This window comes from Carassius carassius, chromosome 8 (assembly GCF_963082965.1).
Source record: "Carassius carassius chromosome 8, fCarCar2.1, whole genome shotgun sequence".
NCBI classification, from domain to species: domain Eukaryota; kingdom Metazoa; phylum Chordata; class Actinopteri; order Cypriniformes; family Cyprinidae; genus Carassius; species Carassius carassius.
The window spans coordinates 1,539,781-1,561,803 of record NC_081762.1 but is presented as its reverse complement, the minus strand read 5'-3'; the positions used below and the strand labels follow the sequence as shown (position 1 = coordinate 1,561,803).

General features: G+C 33.5%; 1 protein-coding gene across 1 annotated transcript; it reads left to right on the top strand.

Moving 5' to 3' along the window:
* Window positions 1-5,610: 5,610 nt before the first annotated feature.
* Window positions 5,611-20,273, top strand: LOC132144943 (sodium-dependent neutral amino acid transporter B(0)AT1-like). The gene is made up of 12 exons (XM_059555536.1): window positions 5,611-5,826; window positions 9,698-9,838; window positions 10,449-10,586; window positions 11,405-11,586; window positions 13,266-13,376; window positions 15,069-15,181; window positions 15,263-15,391; window positions 16,122-16,278; window positions 16,417-16,621; window positions 17,613-17,772; window positions 18,825-18,987; window positions 19,851-20,273. The coding sequence occupies exons 1-12, from the start codon at window positions 5,628-5,630 to the stop codon at window positions 20,082-20,084; spliced, it is 1,932 nt and encodes a 643-aa protein (XP_059411519.1). The 5' UTR covers window positions 5,611-5,627; the 3' UTR covers window positions 20,085-20,273.
* The last annotated feature ends 1,750 nt before the right edge of the window (window positions 20,274-22,023 follow it).

The window sequence follows — 22,023 nt, the reverse complement described above, 5'->3', positions numbered from 1 at the left end:
CAGGACATCAGTTCGATTATGAATGTGTCTAAATTAGCAAGGATTGTTTAGTAATTGTTTAGTAATAAACTGGTGTTTTCTGTGTCGCTGCTGAGATGAAGTTGTCGATGCGGACTCGCCGTGAACACCAGAGAGAAATACACATTTCATATGGATTACATAATCAGAGAGTCGCCTATTTATTTTGGTTTGAATATTTTCATTTAAAAGCAGACATTTAAGGCTGTCTGTAATATATAGCCTACATTTTTTAAATCTGTGAGGCACAAGCTGAGTTTCGGTGCCCTCCAGTTCACATTCAATGCAAGTGATCGTGTCGGCGCCTTATTACAATGTCTGCTATATTTGCTTCTTATTTATTAAATACGGGCAATTCATTGATAAAACATTTATCAAAATTAAGATACAATTTATACAAAACGAAAATGATTTTAAACGAGTTTTCTATAAAACAAAACTTAATGAAGTCGTCAAAATCATGTTTTACCAAAAACAGCGCCGTTGCTCCCCAGGGTTCACCTGTTCTCTTGCCGCCTCCATCTCTACCTGCAGACGGAGCTCGTGCGTCATCTTCGCGCCAGTTATTCAGACAATAAAGTGTAGGCTATGTATTCAAAATTGTGTCTAGAACGATATAAATTACAAAGGTTTAATTGGCATCTTTATTTCAACCTACCCGACCAACCCCGACCCGAATATCATTAAAAATATTTTTGGATGACTCATAACCCCGGGTGACCAGGCACCCGCTCATTTTGGATCAACCCGCGCATCACTGGCTCACATAGACTTCTGTTGTGCTCACTGTGTGAAGACTTTTGCAAAGTGACCTAAGTATTGAAAAATGTGTCCCAGCGTCTGTGAAAAACTGTAATCAAATGATTCACAAACTCGCTCCGAAGTGCGGATCTAAATCAAATGATTCATAAACTCGCTCACGAGAGCCGATCTTCATCAAATGATTCATAAACTCGCTCACGAGAGCCGATCTTCATCAAATGATTCATAAACTCGCTCACGAGAGCCGATCTAAATCAAATGATTCGTAAACTCGCTCCGAAGAACCGATCTTCATCAAATGATTCGCAAACCCGCTCCGAAGTGCGGATCTAACTAAAATGATTCACAAACTCGCTCAGAAGAGCCGATCTTCATCAAATGATTCGCAAACCCGCTCCGAAGAGCCGATCTTCATCAAATGATTCATAAACTCGCTCACGAGAGCCGATCTTCATCAAATGATTCATAAACTCACTCACGAGAGCCGATCTAAATCAAATGATTCGTAAACTCGCTCCGAAGAGCCGATCTTCATCAAATGATTCGCAAACCCGCTCCGAAGTGCGGATCTAACTAAAATGATTCACAAACTCGCTCAGAAGAGCCGATCTTCATCAAATGATTCGCAAACCCGCTCCGAAGAGCCGATCTTCATCAAATGATTCATAAACTCGCTCACGAGAGCCGATCTTCATCAAATGATTCATAAACTCGCTCCGAAGAGCCGATCTTCATCAAATGATTCATAAACTCGCTCCGAAGTGCGGATCTTCATCAAATGATTCATAAACTCGCTCACGAGAGCCGATCTTCATCAAATGATTCATAAACTCGCTCCGAAGAGCCGATCTTCATCAAATGATTCATAAACCCGCTCCGAAGAGCCGATCTTCATCAAATGATTCATAAACTCGCTCACGAGAGCCGATCTTCATCAAATGATTCATAAACTCGCTCCGAAGAGCCGATCTTCATCAAATGATTCATAAACCCGCTCCGAAGAGCCGATCTTCATCAAATGATTCATAAACTCGCTCCGAAGAGCCGATCTTCATCAAATGATTCATAAACTCGCTCACGAGAGCCGATCTTCATCAAATGATTCATAAACTCGCTCCGAAGAGCCGATCTTCATCAAATGATTCATAAACTCGCTCCGAAGTGCGGATCTAACTAAATTGATTCGCAAACTCGCTCCGAAGAGCCGATCTAAATCAAATGATTCGTAAACTCGCTCCGAAGAGCCGATCTTCATCAAATGATTTGCAAACCCGCTCCGAAGTGCGGATCTAACTAAAATGATTCACAAACTCGCTCCGAAGAGCCGATCTTCATCAAATGATTCGCAAACCCGCTCCGAAGAGCCGATCTTCATCAAATGATTCATAAACTCGCTCACGAGAGCCGATCTTCATCAAATGATTCATAAACTCGCTCCGAAGAGCCGATCTAACTAAATTGATTTGCAAACTCGCTCCGAAGAACCGATCTAAATCAAATGATTCGCAAACCCGCTCCGAAGAACCGATCTAAATCAAATGATTCGTAAACTCGCTACGAAGACCCGATCTTCATCAAATGATTCATAAACTCGCTCACGAGAGCCGATCTTCATCAAATGATTCATAAACTCGCTACGAAGACCCGATCTTCATCAAATGATTCGCAAACCCGCTCCGAAGTGCGGTTTCATCCATCACAAGTTCATATCAGTATACAGTAGATATCCATGATATTTTCCCCTATTGAGATCTTACGTGTTTTCAAAGTGTTATTTTAGTTTTTTTTAGCATTGTACATGTCAGATAGAAGCATTGTACCAACTATGACTGAGTTTGTAGCTTAATTCACTATATTTTAAATAGTTTGAGCTGCAGTTCAGTTGCTGACAGTTCAATAGTAAATCAGTTTAAAGCATCCAGTCATCTCATATACCATTAAAGTGAATGTTCAGTGTATCAGTATATGTTGTAATAAATATTAGAGAAATGTCTGCTGTATGTGATTGTATTTGTCTGTATAGAGTGATAGTCAATGTAAAAAGAGCAGAACGGAAGAAGCAGATGAATACAAAACATCAGAACAACATAAAGATATTGGTCGAGAGATGTCATAGCTTCCCTAATTGCATTAGAATTGCAATAGATTTGATTTGATTTAATTTCCATACTTAAACTTTACTTTAGAAATGTCCAAAAACTTGCAAAAGAAAAATTAAGTACATTTTATACTTCATTTTTTTTTTGTATAAACGCTTTGCAGGACTGAAATCAAGATCAAGATCAAATGTTTGTCTAAATATTCAGATATCCAGGATTTACTTGAGATGCAAAATGACCTAAGATACGAAATCTTGTTTCCTTATAAACTAATTAAAATTCAGGTTTTGCTTTAAAAGACAAGCAGTTGTATCTTAATTAATTATATTATTAAAACACAACGACAATAATAAACAAATGACTCAAACAACCAATTTAATAAAAAAAAAAGTGTCATTTATGCCAAATCCAGAAAGAAATTCTATCTTGCATAAAGAAAATGAAGCTTCATTATGGGTTTTTTTTTTTTTTGGACTTATATTATTTCCATGCCATTTCATTGGTATTAACAATGCAGAAATAAATAAATAAATTCATTAACAATAAATTAATTACAATTAATTGTAAAATATATTTCCTAACTGTAAAAAAAACAATGGTCCAAACATAATTGTAAATAAATAAATAAAATTAAATTCACCAAGTACAAATGATAAACAAGTTTGTTGAACAATATAAAATTGCACAAAAATGTTTTCTTACTCAGGATTGTTTGTTAACAAATTTCAAAACCTTATTAAATCATAATCTTTTTATTATATTTTTAAAAAATGATGATTTTTTATTTTTTTCTTGCATTGTATAATGACTGTAAACTATATAAATGATCATTGTCTCTTTGATTTCTATATTTTATGTCTCTGTCCACATACTCTCTTTCTGCTCACACAATACAATTATTACAAATCAAACATGTAAGCATCATTAAACATGATAATGTACTGTCATCATAAATAAAAGCACCTGAGTGTATTATATAAGAGCGTCACGTCAGGGTTTATTCAGTGATAACGTTATGCCTCACTTATTTCATGACTCAAACATGACATTCCTCTCAGTTAGAGAAATGATTACAACAACAATTAATGTAGTGTCAGTCCCGAATGATTGACCAGATGAGACGTGCTCATGTGCCAAACAGCATCTCATCTTATGCAAGCGTTTCGGACGGGTCAATAAGTTGCTCGAGAACATCTTCATCTGACAGCTGAGCTGTTCAAACACCATCAATCATTCATCACATCTCAAATCACAGCATATCACCGATGCTCAGTGAGCGCTGGCATTTATTATTCAGCACGTTGGACTTCAGTACTGTGCTGTGGGATGGATTTATGATGCTAAAGGGAGTATCTATCAGATAAAACACTCTTGACCCATCGTAAAGTGATTAGGCATCAGTTTAATTGTTGTCACAACAGTCTCTCTTCACTCATGCTTGGTTTAACACTCATCAGTCAAACAGCAGTGGATCTGAATATTTAAACAACATCAAGTGATGAAGAAATAAAAGAGCGACAAAAAATACATTTTCCATTACAGGAAATAAAGCATCATTACTTGTTTGGTTTTCTTTATTATTATTATTATTATAATCAGTATTATTTTATCAATGCTGATGGGCTATTATAGTTTTTGTTAATATATGTTATTTTTATAATTTCTGATTTCGCTTTGATTTTAGTTAAAATTTTTGTACTTTTGCAGTGTTTTTGTCATTTTTATTATTTGTAATTTTGTTTTTTTAAATACTGTATGTCTATATAATAGTTATTTGCAATACACACACACACACATATATATATATTTTTTTTAAAAAAATTTTATTATTATTATTATTATTTTTTGTATTAAATAGCCCAAAGCATATACAATGATATTAATTTTTTTTATTAATATTTATTCTACCAAAGTTCGGAGTCAGTAAGATTTATATATTTGCATATATAAAAATACAGTAAGATCATATTTTTTTATTAAATATTTAATCCGGATAAACTTTAACCTGGATTAATGAATGCTGTAAAAACTGTTATGTAATGATACCTAATGCATAATTATTAACAAAGTTAATGTTTTTGTAAAGCGTTGCTGATATATGAAACTTCAAAGCTGCATTGGTTTGATCAAAATACAGTAAAAATAGTGAAAAAAAATTTCTAATGTAAAGCAGCTGTTTTCTGTGTGAATCTGTGTTAAAGTGTAATTTATTTCTGTGATGCTCCGCTGTATTTTCAGCATCATTCCTCCAGTCTTCAGTGTCACATGATCTTCAGAAATCAGAATAATATGATGATTTACTGCTCATTCTGATTTCTGATTATCATCAATGTTGAAAACAGTCGTGCTGCACAATATTTCTGTGGAAACTGTGATGCATTTTATTTTTCAGGATTCACAGATGAATAGAAACTTCAGAAGAACAGCATTTATTTGAAATAGAAATCTAATCTAACATTATAAATGTCTTTACTGGCACATTTTATAAATTTAATGTGTCATTCTGACAAAGAACATTTCCCTGTGTGTGTGTGTGTGTGTGTGTGTGTGTGTGTGTGTGTGTGTGTGTGTGTGAGAGAGAGAGAGAGAGAGAGAGAGAGAGAGGGAGAAATAGAGAGAGAGAGAGTGTGTGTGGATAAGGGAGGAGATGTCAGTGCTAAAGGTCAGCATGTGCATGTTGGAGTCAGTATTTATTGACATCTCCTGCCATCTCTCCATCTCTCTGTGTACAAACTCACCGCTGCAGACATGAAGCTGAAGCTCCCGAACCCGGGTCTGGACGAGCGGATCCCGTCTCACGCCGAGCTGGAGAAGCTGGAGCTGGAGGAGGCTGGAGATCGTCCACAGTGGGACAACAAAACCCAGTACATGCTGACCTGTGTGGGCTTCTGTGTGGGGCTGGGGAACGTCTGGAGGTTCCCGTATCTCTGCCAGAGCCACGGAGGAGGTGAGGAACACAGACAACACACCAAACTCACACTCACAACACCAGACCAGCAGTCTGCATCTGCAGGATCTCACGCATTTCATGTTTTTGAAGTGCATTTAAAATATTCATGCAACCGTTTTAACATAAACCAATAAATGTGATGCAAATTTGTCAGAAATGTAAGATTTCTGCACTCAAAATTCATGCCAATGCAGTATGCATTTATTGGAACTGCTTAGAATCTGCATAAATTTGTTCATTTAAAAAATTGGATTTAGCTCAAAATGGTTAAAGTTGGCAATATTCAAAACAACAGTGGAATTTATTGATAAATATATATAAACCTGTTTATTGTGTACTTAAAACACATTCAGTTTATTAGTAATATTAGAGAAATTTTACCTGTTTCATTTATGTATGGCTGACAAATATGCACTACATTAAGTTGATTATTTTTTATGCAATTCAAATACATTAAAGTGTGTTTGTGCATCATTATTTACTATAAATTACACTTAATTTGATGTATATCTAATATAATGACATTCAGAAATGTATGAGTGCCAATCAAGTGTTTTATGATTTCGCTCATTTAGAAGCAGTGCATTATTTAATTTTTTTTAGAGAGAATGTAAATTTTGAAAATATATCAGTTAAAACAGTTTTGTCCAAAACTGTTTCTGAGAATAATCAAATTATACAACCAATTAATACCTGTGTTTTAAGATTGAAGACAAAAGTGATTGTAATTCTGTGTTATTTTCATATGCATGTGATATAACCACATAAAGACCACTATAAACTCCCTCATAAAACCCCAAATAGTCTTATAATGGGCTAAAAGCAGACACTTAAAACGATTATAGTTAAACATTAATTCAACATCAGCAGAACAACAGACGCTTACTCTGTGAAACAAAGCGAGATTTATTATGCTATTAAAACAGGATGGAAGTTTCCATTCAGAAAACGATTTTTATGGTGTTATTGGATTCAATACAATTCACACAAACACACACACACACAAAAAATAATATTAAAAAAATTTAAGAAAGAAAGAAAAATCACATTGCAGTATAAAAATAATTTAAAAGGAGTAAAACGTTAACACCTATATTTCCCAAACATGAGAACATGAATTTAAATTTTTTTCGTAAATATGACAAATAATTAAAAAGACAGCAAGTAATTGTAATTGTCAAATTTTAAATTTTTTCTAGTATTTTCTTATTGAACTCGCTCCAACTTTGATTTTTTTTTTTACTGTGCATAAAACAAATATTTTTTTTCATTAACTATTATTATTATATACGGCACTTTAGGTACTTTTTATTATTCAAAAACATTTTTTAAGTGCAGAAAAGCACTTTTTTCCAAGTGCTTTGCTGGAGCTCAAGAGGAGCCAAAATCATGGGTTCAGTTGCATAATGCATAAACATAACTGGTATTCATATGCATTAACTTAAGTTTAAATACCCTCAGCGGGTACACAACTAAATACAAAAAAAAATCCCTGCAAACATCATAATTGTAATTTTGTACAAACATTCTGGTGTTTAAATTTTTCCACAAAAACAAAGAGAACATTAAGATTAAAAACATTACAGAAAACGTAATATAAAGACTGGAGTTTCTGAAGAGATCTCAAACTGTACTCAGATTTGCATAGGAACTAAAGTCTGTGCTTAAAAGTCAGATTTTAACATGATATCAAACATTTCTCATCAAATGATGAGGTGCTCCACATTCATTTCTCCGGAGGATTTGTTAGAAGAATCATCTGACACATCAATGAAACAAAGTAACAAGAGCTATGAAAGAGCAACATCTGAGCATTCATGTTTCTTCAGAGAAGTAAATGTGCATCAAGTGTATATCTCTCATTTACCTAAAGTGCCCTCTCACCTTCACCTTCACCTCAGTCTATCATCATGTGGACTTTCGAATCTTTGGGCTGATAAGAGCTGCAGAAGAGAGTCAAACTCTAAGATAAAGAAGCTGATATTGGCTGATATCACTTTGTTTCCAAAACAGCTGTTACAGTATGACACTGCAAAAATGCAATGCAATATGCATATGCAATAATGAATGTAATATAGCACTATGGATAGAAAATTTAATTAGGTTCTAGAGTTTGATTTGATGTTGCAATTTAATGGTTTAAAATTATTTAAAACGGATGTAAAATTATTTAAAATTAAATGTAATATAAATCAGTGTGAATGATATATAAACAAACCCCTCAGTAAAAACCTTCAGAATATAGATAGGAATAAAACTGTAAAGTGTGGTGTATGTAAGTGCTGCTGAAGTGGAGAAACAAACTCTTTAAGGAAATGCATTAAAATGGAAATCTACAGTTCAAATAGATAAAGTGCAATAATAAAACCAGGCAAAACCATCTCAGTAAAAACCTTCAATAAAAATCCCTCACTAAAAACCTTCAGAATAAAGAAAGGAATAAAACTGTAAAGTGTGGTGTATGTAAGTGCTGCTGAAGTGGAGAAACAAACTCTTTAAGGAAATGCATTAAAATGGAAATCTACAGTTCAAATACGTAAATACGTAGATAAAGTGCAATAATAAAACCAGCGAATGATGTATGAAAAAAAACCCTCAGTAAAAACCTTCACTGTATAGATGGAAATAAAACTGTAAATGTTAGTGTATGTAACTGCTGCTGAAGTGGAGGAACAACTCCTTTTGAGAAAAGGGCCTTTAAATATATATATATTGTAATTGAAATACATAGACGATAGATAAAGTGTAATATTAAAACCAGCAAATGAAATATGAACAAAATCCACAGTAAAAACCTTTAGAATATAGGTAGGAATTAAAATGTTAAGTTTGGTGTATGTAAGTGCTGCTGAAGTGCAGAAACAAACTCTTTAAAATAAATTAATTGTAATTGAAATCCACAAACGCAAACAGATTAAGAACAATAATTAAACCAGCGAATGAAATATGAACAAATCCAACAGCAAAAACCTTCAGAATATAGATAAGAATAAAACTGTAAGTTTTGGTGAATGCAAGTGCTGCTGAAGTTCAGGAAAAACTAATTTGGGGAAAATAGCCTTTAAAGATTTTGTAATAGAAATCTGAAGATGCAAATAGATAAAGTGCAATAATAAAAACAGCGAATGAAATGTGAAAAAAACAACAGTAAAAACCTTAAGTATATAGATAGGAATTACACTGTTAAGTTCGGTGTATGTAAGTGCTGCTGAAGTGCAGAAACAAACTCTTTAAAATAAATTAATTGTAATTGAAATCCACAAACGCAAACAGATAAAGTGCAATAGTAAAACCAGCGAATGAAATATGAACAAATCCAACAGCAAAAACCTTCAGAATATAGATAAGAATAAAACTGTAAGTTATGGTGTATGCAAGTGCTGCTGAAGTTCAGGGAAAATAGCCTTTAAAGATTTTGTAATAGAAATCTATAGATGCAAATAGATAAAGTGCAATAGTAAAACCAGTGAATGAAATGTGAACACACCCCACAGTAAAAACCTTCAGAATATATATAGGAATAAAACTGTAAGTTTTGGTGCATGTAAATGCTGCTGAAGTGCAGGAGAGAAAAAATAATTTGAGGAAATGGCTTTTAAAGGTGTATTGTAACTGAAATCTACAGACACAAACAGATGCTGCTGCACAATTATTTTAACTACCTATATTTATACTGTAGGACAACTATTGACTCATTTGTTACTATTCTTATTGCTCAAAAGGATCTTTAAGAAAAACATTAGAGACATCAATGTTTTCAAACTTCTGTTAACCTTTTAAAATGCTGTTTTAGTTATATTTGTGCGCTGTAAAAATGAATAAACAAGAGCTTGTGTTGTTGAAAATAACTGATCTCACCCATTTCCAGGAGCGTTTATGATCCCTTTCCTGATTCTCCTGGTTCTGGAGGGAATCCCGCTGCTTCATCTGGAGTTTGCCATTGGACAGAGACTCAGAAAAGGCAGCGTCGGTGTCTGGAGATCCATCAACCCGTATTTAGTTGGCGTAGGTGGGTATATAAAGGCAAAACATTAAAGATAAATATGGTAAAAAGTGTTAACTAAAAGATCTCACCATACTTGATTAATCATAATACATTTGTTTTGTTTTAAAAGTTTCCTAAATACTATGTTCAATATCTAAATAAATATGTACTTATTTGCATACATTACTAGAACAAAAACCATATAACTCTTGTTTGATGTTTTTGACATATTGGAGTTTTTCAAGAGAGGCTTTTGGATTGCTCCATAAATCAGAAAAGTCAGTTTTAGGAATTGCATTTTTAATTGTTTTTTTTTGGAATAAAATGTATAAATCAGTGTGAATTTAAATATGAACAAACCTCTCAGTAAAAACCCTCAGAAAACCGACAGGAATAAACCTGCTAAGTTTGGTATATGCAAGTGCTACTAAAGTGAAGAAACAAACTTTTGAAGATTCGTAAGTAATAGAAGTCTACATGGTTTTACAATGGTTTTACTTGATAAAAACCTGATCCCAGTAAAAGAGTATTGCATCCCAGACCTACAGTATTAAAACCCTGTATGTATGAGCTTCACACAGTCTGTCTGGTGATTATGATGAATGATGTGATTGAAAGTGCTTGTCGCTCACAGGCATCGCCTCCATGCTGGTGTCCTTCATGGTGGGGATGTACTATAACACCATCATCGCCTGGGTCTTGTGGTACTTCTTCAACTCGTTTCAGGACCCTTTACCCTGGAGTCAGTGTCCCATCAATGAAAACCGGACAGGTACTGACCAACAGGTTTCATGTCAATTCATTGTGACATCACTTCATGTGGCTCTTTAGTAACCTGACTACACACAAAACAAACAAACAAACAAACAAAAAATATTCAAATTGAAAGTAAAAATGCATTTCTTATTCACTATTTCTATCTGGTTTTCCAGTACAGATATCTTAAAATATCTTTTTCAAATAAGACTTAATATCTTACATCTATGCTTAAAATCAAGAAAAAATCTTGATCTAGATTTTGCTATTTTTTTTTATTTTTAGAAAACATGTCTTACTTAATACTCAGTCATTATAAGACCTCGTCGTTTTCTTTTTAAATAAATGTATCTTGATTTAATTTTTTTGAAAGGGAAAACAAGACAAAACTACTGAGTAAGACTATCTTTTTGTTAGGTCTATGCAAGCTGCATGATCTTAGTGTAAAATCTATTAGTATAAACATGCTGATGTAATAAAATTAGTGTTGTCAAACAATTAATCACGATAAACGTGTGTATGTACATATACATAATAAATATACACAGCACACACACATGTATTATGTAAAAAAAAAAAAAATATTTTGGATGCAATTAATCTCAAATAATCATTTGACAGCACTAAATAAAACTAATTTGTGTTTTTACCTTTTCCTTTTTCTTACTGTTAGTTATTTGATATTCTATTGTGTGTAAATGTCTGCTTTGTCAATGTAAAGTCTTTTATGATGTCAGCTACCTGAGTCTTGACTGATTAGCCGGAGTGCATAAAGACGATGAATGCACAAATCCAGGTGTACTTACACAGCTGTTTGTGTGTGTCTGTTAACAGGGTTTGTGTCTGAATGTGAGCGCAGTTCTCCGGTGGATTATTTCTGGTACAGAAAGACGCTGAACACGACGCCTGTGATCGAGGACTCTGGAGGTCTGCAGTGGTGGATTGTTCTGAGTCTGTTCTGTGCCTGGACTCTGCTGTGGGTTTGCTGTCTGAGGGGCATCGAGACCACCGGGAAGGTACATCTCCAAAATATATTGAATCTTTTTTTTTAGTGCTCCAAAACATGTGCAGACCCTCATCTGTCTCTCAATGAGATCAAACCTGTCATGTCATTGTTAGAGGGGTGACGTAGTAACATGTCCACGTGCAGCTGCGTTAATAACCTCGTAAATATACACGAACATTAACCCAGGGTTTACAATGTGAAATCTCGAAACCTTCCTTCCCCAAATTGATTACTAACCCTCAGTAACATATGAGCGGTGCATGACCTGGAACAAGATAACCCAAGGTTAACCCATGCAAGGCCAGAGATCTGGGTGTGGCTGTTCTGGTGAAACATTAGCTAGCGCACAGACTGACGTAATGGTTAAAAAATAGGAATGTTTGGCCAAGACGAGATAAAACATCGGAGGAAAGCGATACGATCTCTGCTTATGTTTTACACTATAATATAAAGAGCACAAAGGGCAGCGAGATTCGGGCCGCTGTAAAGATATCACAGCGACTAATTGCTGTAAAGGCATCGTTGATAACAGACACATTTCTGGTAAACTATAGGATGCAACTTTTAGAACAGGAAATTACATTTCCAACTCTCATTTCATCCCAAAACCTAAAGAAAGCATTACATTACAGTGAAGAATTGAAGAAAGTGAAGTCTGTTCTTAAAATCATTCAGATTTGTTACATTGTGACATTGTTTTGATGTTATTGAAGCACATTTACCAAACTCTTACCATACAAAAGTTTACACACTTTTCTTATCTGCATTTCTCAATCTTTCTTGCTGTCTAATCTAATTTTGATATTTGCATTTAATATTTTTCTATTAGCGTATGAAATTTGGTAAATTAAATTAATATCAAATAAATACATCAGAATACTTTTCAATTTATATATATAATTATTACATAATATAAACACATTGTTTACTGTATATATATGCTGTCAAACGATTAATCGCGATTAATTACATCCAAAATAAAAGTTTTTGTTTACATAATAAATATACACAGCACACATACATAAATAATGTATATATAAATAGGCACACATTCATGTACATATTTCAGACAAATATGTTATGTTTACATTTATTTAAAATAAAAATTATATGAATATAAACATGGACATGTAAATACTTGTAAATATTTAAAAAATATATATTGTATTTCTGTGTATTTATGTATATATATATATATATATATATATATATATATATATATATGCATGTATATGTATACTTTTACATAAATATACAGAATACACATATATTACGCAAACAAAAACTTTTATTTTGTATGCGATTAATCGCGATTAATCGTTTGACAGTACTATATAAGTACTATATAATATATATATATATATATACTGTATATACACACACACAACATTTGAAGACATGCATTCTTGTCTTAGGACACCTCTCATGAACTTTTTTTGATATATAACTTTATATATATATATATAAACACACACGCACGCACACACACACACTACATCCAAGGCATCAGTGCTTTCTCTCAGCATAATGTCTATATATATTCAGCAGAGAATGTGTGATAACTATGGTCGTTGTCATGCAAATTAATGTCATAAAATCTTTTTCTTTATGCTAAATATTATTTGCACACATGATCTGGGCATGTTTCAGGCTCTGTGTTGAGTTTTTGTGATGTCTGTGTCTGGTCAGGCCGTGTATGTGACCTCCACGCTGCCGTACCTGGTTCTGACCATCTTCCTGATCAGAGGACTGACGCTCAAAGGCTCTGTCAGCGGAATCAAGTTCCTCTTCACACCAGATGTGAGTCTGACACAAACACATCCAGCTGACTTCACTTTACACGGAGAAGAAATAACTCATGCATGTTCAGAAAGAGGAAATCCTCTTCATAATGCCCTCGAAACATCTTCATTGAAAACTACATGAAGTGGATGTTATGTGACAGCCGTCAAACTCTAGAAGGAACAAAAAAAGTCTAAAAGTCTTCCATTCTACTTTCATTATCCGACTGTTTTCTTAAAAAGAATATAATTATATATGTTAAAGACACATAAATAAACCCAAAATGAAACTCCGCGAAACAAGATATTTTGAAGAAGGTTGGAAACCAAAACATTTTGTATCCTATTGATTTCCATAGTATTTTTTTTGTCCGTAATATGGAAGCCAACGGGTTCTGAAAATGTCTAAATCCCACAAGTTTTCCCACAATCCTGCAAACATTCTAATAATGTTTGTCAATCACCTCTCTATACAAAATAAATCAATCTAAATCAATGTGAAACACGAGTAATGTTAAAGTAATCTAAAAGTAATCTACCCTAAAATGTGTAATGTAATTGATTATGTTACTAACTACCATTTTAGCCATGTAATTAGGAATCAGTAACATATTACAATTTGCAAGTAATCTACCCAGCTCTGCTAATAAATTAATGATATATGACAATGTACAGTAACTAGTAACATGTAACGGAATTACGCAATTTAATTACAAAATAAATGTAACTGTAACTGTTATAGTTACTGAGATAAAATGTGTAATTAAATTACAGCTACTTATGAACACTGTTGGGAACGTTACTTTAAAAAAGTAATTAGTTATAGTTACTCACTACTTGTTCCAAAAAGTAACTGAGTTAGTAACTGAATTACTCTATAATAAAAGTAACTCGTTACCAGGGAAAGTAACTATTTGCGTTACTGTAAAAAAAAAAAAAGTTGCTATATGTCAAAGAAGGTGTTCGTACATAATTTTCGAGATTTATTGCACGTAAACAGACAGCAAGAGTTTTATCCTGCACTCTTTGTAAGAAAACTGTTTTTGGCCACATCTGCTTTGTAGATGTGTGTGTCACACATTACATGCACGTTCTTGCCTTTGACTACAATGAATTTGAAGTAGTGCTTATATCTCCACCTTGAAAATGCCAACTTTTCATCGGATTGCTCCTGACTCGCCATTTCTCCTGCTGCTGCGAATCTCTGTGTAGCTGTTGCGTGTGTGTGACTGTGTGTGTTTGGCGCCGCTGGCGCATGTGTGTAAAAACACTGGCTCTGATTGGCTACCATGAAACACATGACTCTGCCTTAGCCAATCATAATCGCTAATCTCGTTATTAACCCACCTGCTCACTCGCTGTGTGAGCCAGGGGTGCGTTCGGATTGCATATTAAATCAATGCAGAGTAATGCACCGCATTTAACGTTCAGTAACGTTAACGGCGTTGTAACGACGGGAAAAGTAATTAGTTAGATTACCCCGTTACTGAAAAAATAATGTCGTTACCTAACGCCGTTCTTTTAAACGCCGTTATTCCAAACACTGCTTATGAAAATGGTATGTTAATCAAAAGTAAAAGTAATCAAATGTAATCAGTTACATGTAACTGAAATAGTTACACTATTTGCTACATTTTAAACAGAGTAACTTGTAATCTGTAACCTGTTACATTTCCAAAGTAACCGTCCAATCACTGATGTGTTTGTGCAGCTGGACGAGCTGCTGAACCCAAGCACGTGGCTGGACGCAGGAGCGCAGGTGTTTTACTCCTTCTCTCTGGCGTTTGGAGGACTCATCTCCTTCTCCAGCTACAACTCAGTCCAGTCAGTAACTCCAGCCTTTGACAGCTGCTGAGGCTTTGATCAGTGTAATGATTTAATAACTGTTCCACTGTGTGTCTGCAGTAATAACTGTGAGCAGGACGCGGTCATCATCTCCGTAATAAACGGCCTGACGTCTATATACGCAGCCATCGTGATTTACTCCATCATCGGCTTCAGAGCCACAGAGAGGTTCGACGACTGTCTCAACGGGTGAGTGTCTCCGGCTCAAAATTTAATATATTCCACTACATATATCATATACATATTTTTATATATTTTAGAAAGGAAAAAAAATCTATAAATATTTATTTAATAAATATTTCAATATATATATATATATATATAGAAATTATACATAATGATACATATCATATAATCATATATAAATTATATTTAATATTATATTACTGTATAGTGATATATAAACTTAGTAATATATCATTCAAAATTTTCATATATTTTAACATAATGAAATATATATTGAATAAATGTGAAATAAATTAATATATTCAATAATATATTTATGTATATAATGATATATATCATAATTTTTTGAATATAATTTAAACATAATAAATAATTAAATGTATTGAACAAAAGGTGCCAAATATCTTAATATATATATTAATCTGAGTCAATTTCATATACGTCTATGTTTCAGAATATATAAAATTAGTAAATATATCATACATATTTCATTTATTAAATAAATTAACTTAAATGAATCTTAAAATAAAATATATATATTTAATAAACCTAAACTAGAATACAATGATTGATTTAATTTAATAACATTTTAATTTATTAATTGAATTATAATTAATATATTTAAAAAATTTATATAAATATATACATATGTTGTGTTCAGAATATTAATATAATTTATTCTTTATTGAAATTATTTAATAATATATACTTTTCTTATATATATATATGACAGTAACATCCTGACGCTGATGAACGTGTTTGATCTTCCGGAGGGAAACATCACGGAGAGCAACTACGACAGCGTTCTTCAGCATCTCAACAGCACAGCACCAGCCGTCTTTCAGGAGCTCCAGCTGAAGACCTGCGACATGCAGACGTTTCTCAGTCAGGTCTGTGTTTCCTCCTTTTATTCTGTGCTTCAGTTCTCTCAGGCCACTTACACACTGCAGCTAAATTCAGCTGTCTGAATGTGGTTGTCGAAACCTGCAGTGTGTATGTGGCCTCAGAGACTCGTGTTATCTGCACAGGGAGTTGAGGGAACCGGTCTGGCCTTCATCGTCTTCACCGAGGCCATTACCAAGATGCCCATCTCTCCTCTGTGGTCAGTGCTGTTCTTCATCATGCTCTTCTGTCTGGGATTATCCACTATGTTCGGCAGTGTCGAAGGAGTCGTTGTGCCTCTGCAGGACCTGAACATCCTCCCGAAGCGCTGGCCAAAGGAGGTCTACACAGGTACAGCTACAAGCTTTATAATCAGGGGTTGCACAGACTAATCGAGTAATCGACTTCAATGCTTTGCCGTGACTCTTTAAGCTTGACGTCAACTCACATTTCACTGCTGGTTATGTATGCTATATATAATTTTGTATGTGACGAATAAAAGAAAAAAAAAAACTAGTAGCTTGACCAATAGAGGGCGCAACAGGAGAAGAAATCTTTGAAGGACATTTACGCTCCATTTCCTAATAGTTAAAATGACAAATAAATGTATAATCTGAAAGCTCCACAAGACATGCGTGAATAAATTACTGGATGCTCAAAATTGAACAGGAGAATGCACATTCTAAACAGCTTCTTATACAGTAAATTAATCGCTGTTCTTATATAATGCGCTGCTGCACTGTAACGCACACATAGGCTACAGACAGTAGCTCGTACATCACACGCAGAACACACGCACAGAATCATTCAGCGTGGAAATATATTTTCAACACTGTTCTGTGATTTCTCATTAATATATCTTAGACACTGAAAAGTTCAAGCATGTATTTCTTAATAACTAAACCCCACAGCGTCACTACTACTAGAGAGATGATGCCATGTAGAATAATTCACACAAGCAATCGCTCTCACTAATGCATTCATAAAAATTTAATCTTTACTGTGCTACTTTATCTATATCTGATTCAGAATGTGCAGAAATATGTGAGAAATAAAATGACACAAAGGCAAAAGAACTGATAAAAATGAGCTGTAATAGGAGCAATAGCCATGTACGCAACACTGTGTTATATGCCATAGCTGTGCACAAGGGGCTTGTCACAGCTCCAGACTTATTCGTTCATTAATGACGTCATCAGCGACTAGTCGACTTCGACTCGATTTTCATCACATAAAAGTTGACTTTAAAAAATCAGAAGTCATTCAACCTCTAGTTAAAATCTAGCTGTCTCCATTGATGACCACACGTGAAGGTCTGGGTCTGTGTGTGTGTGTGTTTCAGGTCTGGTGTGTTTCGTCTCGTTCGGTCTGGCCATAATCTTCGCTCAGGGTTCAGGTGAATATTGGCTGGCTCTGTTCGACAGCTTCGCCGGATCCATTCCTTTGCTGATCATCGCCTTCTGCGAAATGATTGCTGTAGCCTACATTTATGGGATTGACAGGTGATGGTTGTATAACTAATCTTTCCAAAACTGATTTTAATTAAGCTTTTGTTTTTTTATATTAAAATGTATATTCATGTTTGATTTTAAATAAAATACTTTATGATTTAATAAAGATCAGGATAAATATATTATAAATAAAGTAATCTATTTATTTGAATGTATTTAACATTCTTCACACACACACGCTTGTATTTATATATCTAAAAAGCCCTGTGAATTTGACTATATTTTTTGGGGGAAAAAAGGGAAAACAATTCATAATAAACAAGTCTCATACCATCACTTCTTCCTATGGAGTGCCTCAAGGATCTGTTCTTGGTCCACTTTTGTTTTTATTCTACACGCTCCCTCCGGGTGAGATCATGCAGTGCAATGGTCTTTAATTTACATCGTTACGATGATGATACACAAATCTATTTTACTGCACAACTCCTCCCTTTTCTTTAACATGTAATCTTAAATTATGTATGGCTCAAAATAACTTAAAATTGACTTAATATATGACTTAAAATTGAATACTGATAAAAATGGTATCCTGTTAGTTGGCCCCAAATCCTCTGCCTCCTCTTATCTTGACTTTTAAACTAATATTTGACAGAGTTATAGTTAATTTCTCCATTATACGTAATCTTACCGTACTATTTGATTCTACATTATGCTTTGAACTCCATATCAACCATCTTGTTAAATCCTGTTTTTTTCCCATCTATCTGACCTAGAGAGAGCATGTAGATTAAAAACAAAAGTGGACCAAGAACAGATCCTTGAGGCACTTCACGGGGAGAAGTGACAGTGTGAAACTCTGAAACAAACTTCCTCAAAACCTTTGTGCTGTCTCTTCACACCAGATTTTTTAAACTGATCTCAAAACTCACTTACTGTATTACCTACATGTTTTGTTAATTTTTAATTTTTCAGTTCAAGGTCAGAATTGTAAATTTTTCTTTAATGCCAAAAATCCTTAGGATATTAAGTAAATTGACAGCAGTTTATTTCTAGTACATGAGGTGAAACTGACCTGTTGATATTTGTGTGTTGATTTGGTGCAGATTCAACGATGATATCAAATTCATGATCGGTCACAAGCCCAACTTCTTCTGGCAGGCCACGTGGAGACTCGTCAGTCCGCTCATAGTGCTGCTCATCTTTCTCTTCTATTTCGTCACCACCATCAGTAAAGAGCTGACCTACATCGCCTGGGACCCGCAGTCGGTACGCACATCCCATGCATGGCTGCCTTTATTGCTGTATAGGAAACTTAGAGAAATGGCCAATAGATTTGCAGGATCGAAAATATTCCTGTTATGACACCCAGAATATGAACAGTAATTTCAGCTGTTTTAAGAAAAAAAACAACGACATTATTATCAGAATGTTGTTTGTTTAAAAAAAAAAAAAAAAAAAAAATTATATATATATATATATATATATATATATTATAATACACCAAATAGTTTGAGAACTTAATTTCTCTGATCAATAAACATCCATAACTTAAGATGAATAAATAAAGCATAATACATAAAATGAAAAACTAAAAACTAGTGAGTAATGCATAAACATATATTATAATTGAGTATTACATACAGTACATATGAATACATAAATATGCATAATAAACAAATCTTAATATGCATAACTACATATGAATTATAAATCATATATATTATAAAGTAATACATAAGAATAATAAAATAAATGTATGAGTAATGCATAAATTAATAGTAATGAGTTATACAGAAACATTATATATATATATATAAAAGTAACAAATAAATTTGTAATGCACATATAAGTAAATAGATTAAGTATTTAGTATTAATAAAGTATTAATAAAAAAATTCACAATTTACAATTTAACCAGCTGAAATGAAATAAATACAAATAATAAATAAATAAATGTTTAGTAAATACATAATAAAAATGTTAGTAATGCATAAATACATATGAATAATAAAAGAGCCCTAAATAAATACATAAATACGACCGATAATAAATAATAAATTGATAAATGAATATGATTATTAAGTAATCATGTGCTGTCACCTCATTATATTCATGACAACTGTCTCCAGGAGAATTTCCCCACGCTGGAGACGAAGTCGTATCCGGACTGGATCTATGCGATCATCTTCATTCTGTCGGGTGTTCCAGCGCTGGTCATCCCTGCGGTCGCTCTCTACAAACTCATCAGAAACCGCTGCTGTGCTAAAGAAGAGAAACACACATCAGCAGAGACGCTCTACTCCATATCTGACAAAATAAAGATCCCTGACGAGCTCGACAGTGCAAGCAGATCGCTTCACTAACACACGGGATCCAGTCTGACCTGCAACATCAGGGAGCAATCTATGAACAGAGAACTGACGTTTACAGATGTGATTTGCACTGACAGCTCTTCATACTCTTCTGTTGTTTTTATGTATTTATGCGAAGCAGTTCATATGCATTAATGAAGCTGCCCAAGATAAACAAATAATTAAACATTAACAAGTCGACACACATTTCTGTAAATGATAATTAGCCAGAAAACAGCTGTTTACCCACATGCCTTTTCTGGTGGCTTCATGTACAGTGAATTCAACATAGGTGACCCACAGAATCAGTCATCACTATCACAGACGTATATTTGTAGAAATAGACAACAATACATTGTATGAGTCACAATTATACATTTTTATTTTATGCCAAAAATCAGGATATTAAGTAAAGATCATGTTCCATGAAGATATTTAGTAAATCTCCTACTGTAAATATATCAAAACGTAATGTTTGATTAGTGATATGCATTGCTAAGAACATCATTTGAACAACGTTAAAGATGATTTTCTCAATATTTAGATTTTTTTGCTCCCTCAGATTTGCAAATATCATCCTCCTAACAAACCAGACATCAATGGAGAGATAATTTCTAAAAAAAAAATTAATTGGCTCTTATGACTGGTTTTGTGGTCAAGTGTCACGTATATAAATATATATATACTGTATATATGTATTTTTTCATGTGTGAAAAACACTTATCTGAAGATAATTTGTGTCTATATTTAGGGGAATATCCGTGCTTAATCACTGTTAAAAATAAATACTGTTATTTTATGTGCTTTATAGTGAATATAATATATATTTACATGCAAATTGTCCTGTCTTAAAACTGTTATTGTACGTGTATTAGAAGTATTTTTACAATGTGTCTGTGTTCTTCTTAACAATGCCAGTTTAATAATAAACTAATTTTGATTGTGTACCATGTTTGCATCTAACGAAGCAGTAAAGATATCCACTCTGAGCTGATAACACTCAAACATGTAAAACAGAACCATAATACTTTATGCATAAGTTAAAATGTCATTCATAATTCCTACATTATTAATACATAGACAAAAAAGAAAAAAAACCTGAATGTACTCAAATGTTTCTAAAACTTAATAAACTCACACAAATAAACATATGGACATGAGGTATTACAGTTAACTATAACTAAAACCATAAAAATTCAAGGTTATTTTATTTCAGCTAATTGCCAAAGCAACTCTTATTTTCATTTAGTTTTTTAAAACTATAACAATAGAAATACAGAAATATATACACACACACACACACACACACACACACACATATATATATTAGTGCTGTCAAACGATTAATCGTGATTAATCGCATCCAGAATATGAACATATAAATGTAAATACACATGTAAATATTTTCAAAATATATACTGTACGTGTGTGTGTTTATATACTGTATACACATAATAAATAAACAGTACACATACATATATTACGTAAACAAATACTTTTCTTTTGGATGCAATTAATCGCGATTAATAGTTTGGCAGCACTGATATATATATATATATATATACAACATTGCTCTATTTGCTGTGGAGTCAAGAAATCTGTAAACATGATTAAAAGATGAATATGAGACAAAACTACAGAATGTCACATTTTATTATAAGCTGTTTAACACATAGAAAGGCAAGATTAGAGTTTGAAAAAGCCAGTAGAGTTTTGGAATGAAGTTTTATGGACAGATGAGACAAAGATTAACTTTTATCTAAGTGATGGGAAAGCAAACGTGCGGAGATAAAAGGGAACTTCAAATGATCCCAAGCATATAACCTCATCTGTAAAGCATGGTAAGGTGTACTTCATTGTCCCAGAGGGAATTTCGTCTTGGGCTCCAAATACAGCCACTGCATCACCACACTTAACACATAAACCAACATCTCAGTGAAACCTCAATACA

Excerpts from the sequence above, each read along its gene's own strand:
- LOC132144943 (XM_059555536.1), top strand. The coding sequence starts at position 5,628 with ATGAAGCTGAAGCTCCCGAACCCGGGTCTGGACGAGCGGATCCCGTCT. Across the intron at positions 17,773-18,824 it reads TACATTTATGGGATTGACAG|ATTCAACGATGATATCAAAT; the intron begins GTGATGGTTGTA and ends GATTTGGTGCAG. Across the intron at positions 18,988-19,850 it reads TCGCCTGGGACCCGCAGTCG|GAGAATTTCCCCACGCTGGA; the intron begins GTACGCACATCC and ends AACTGTCTCCAG.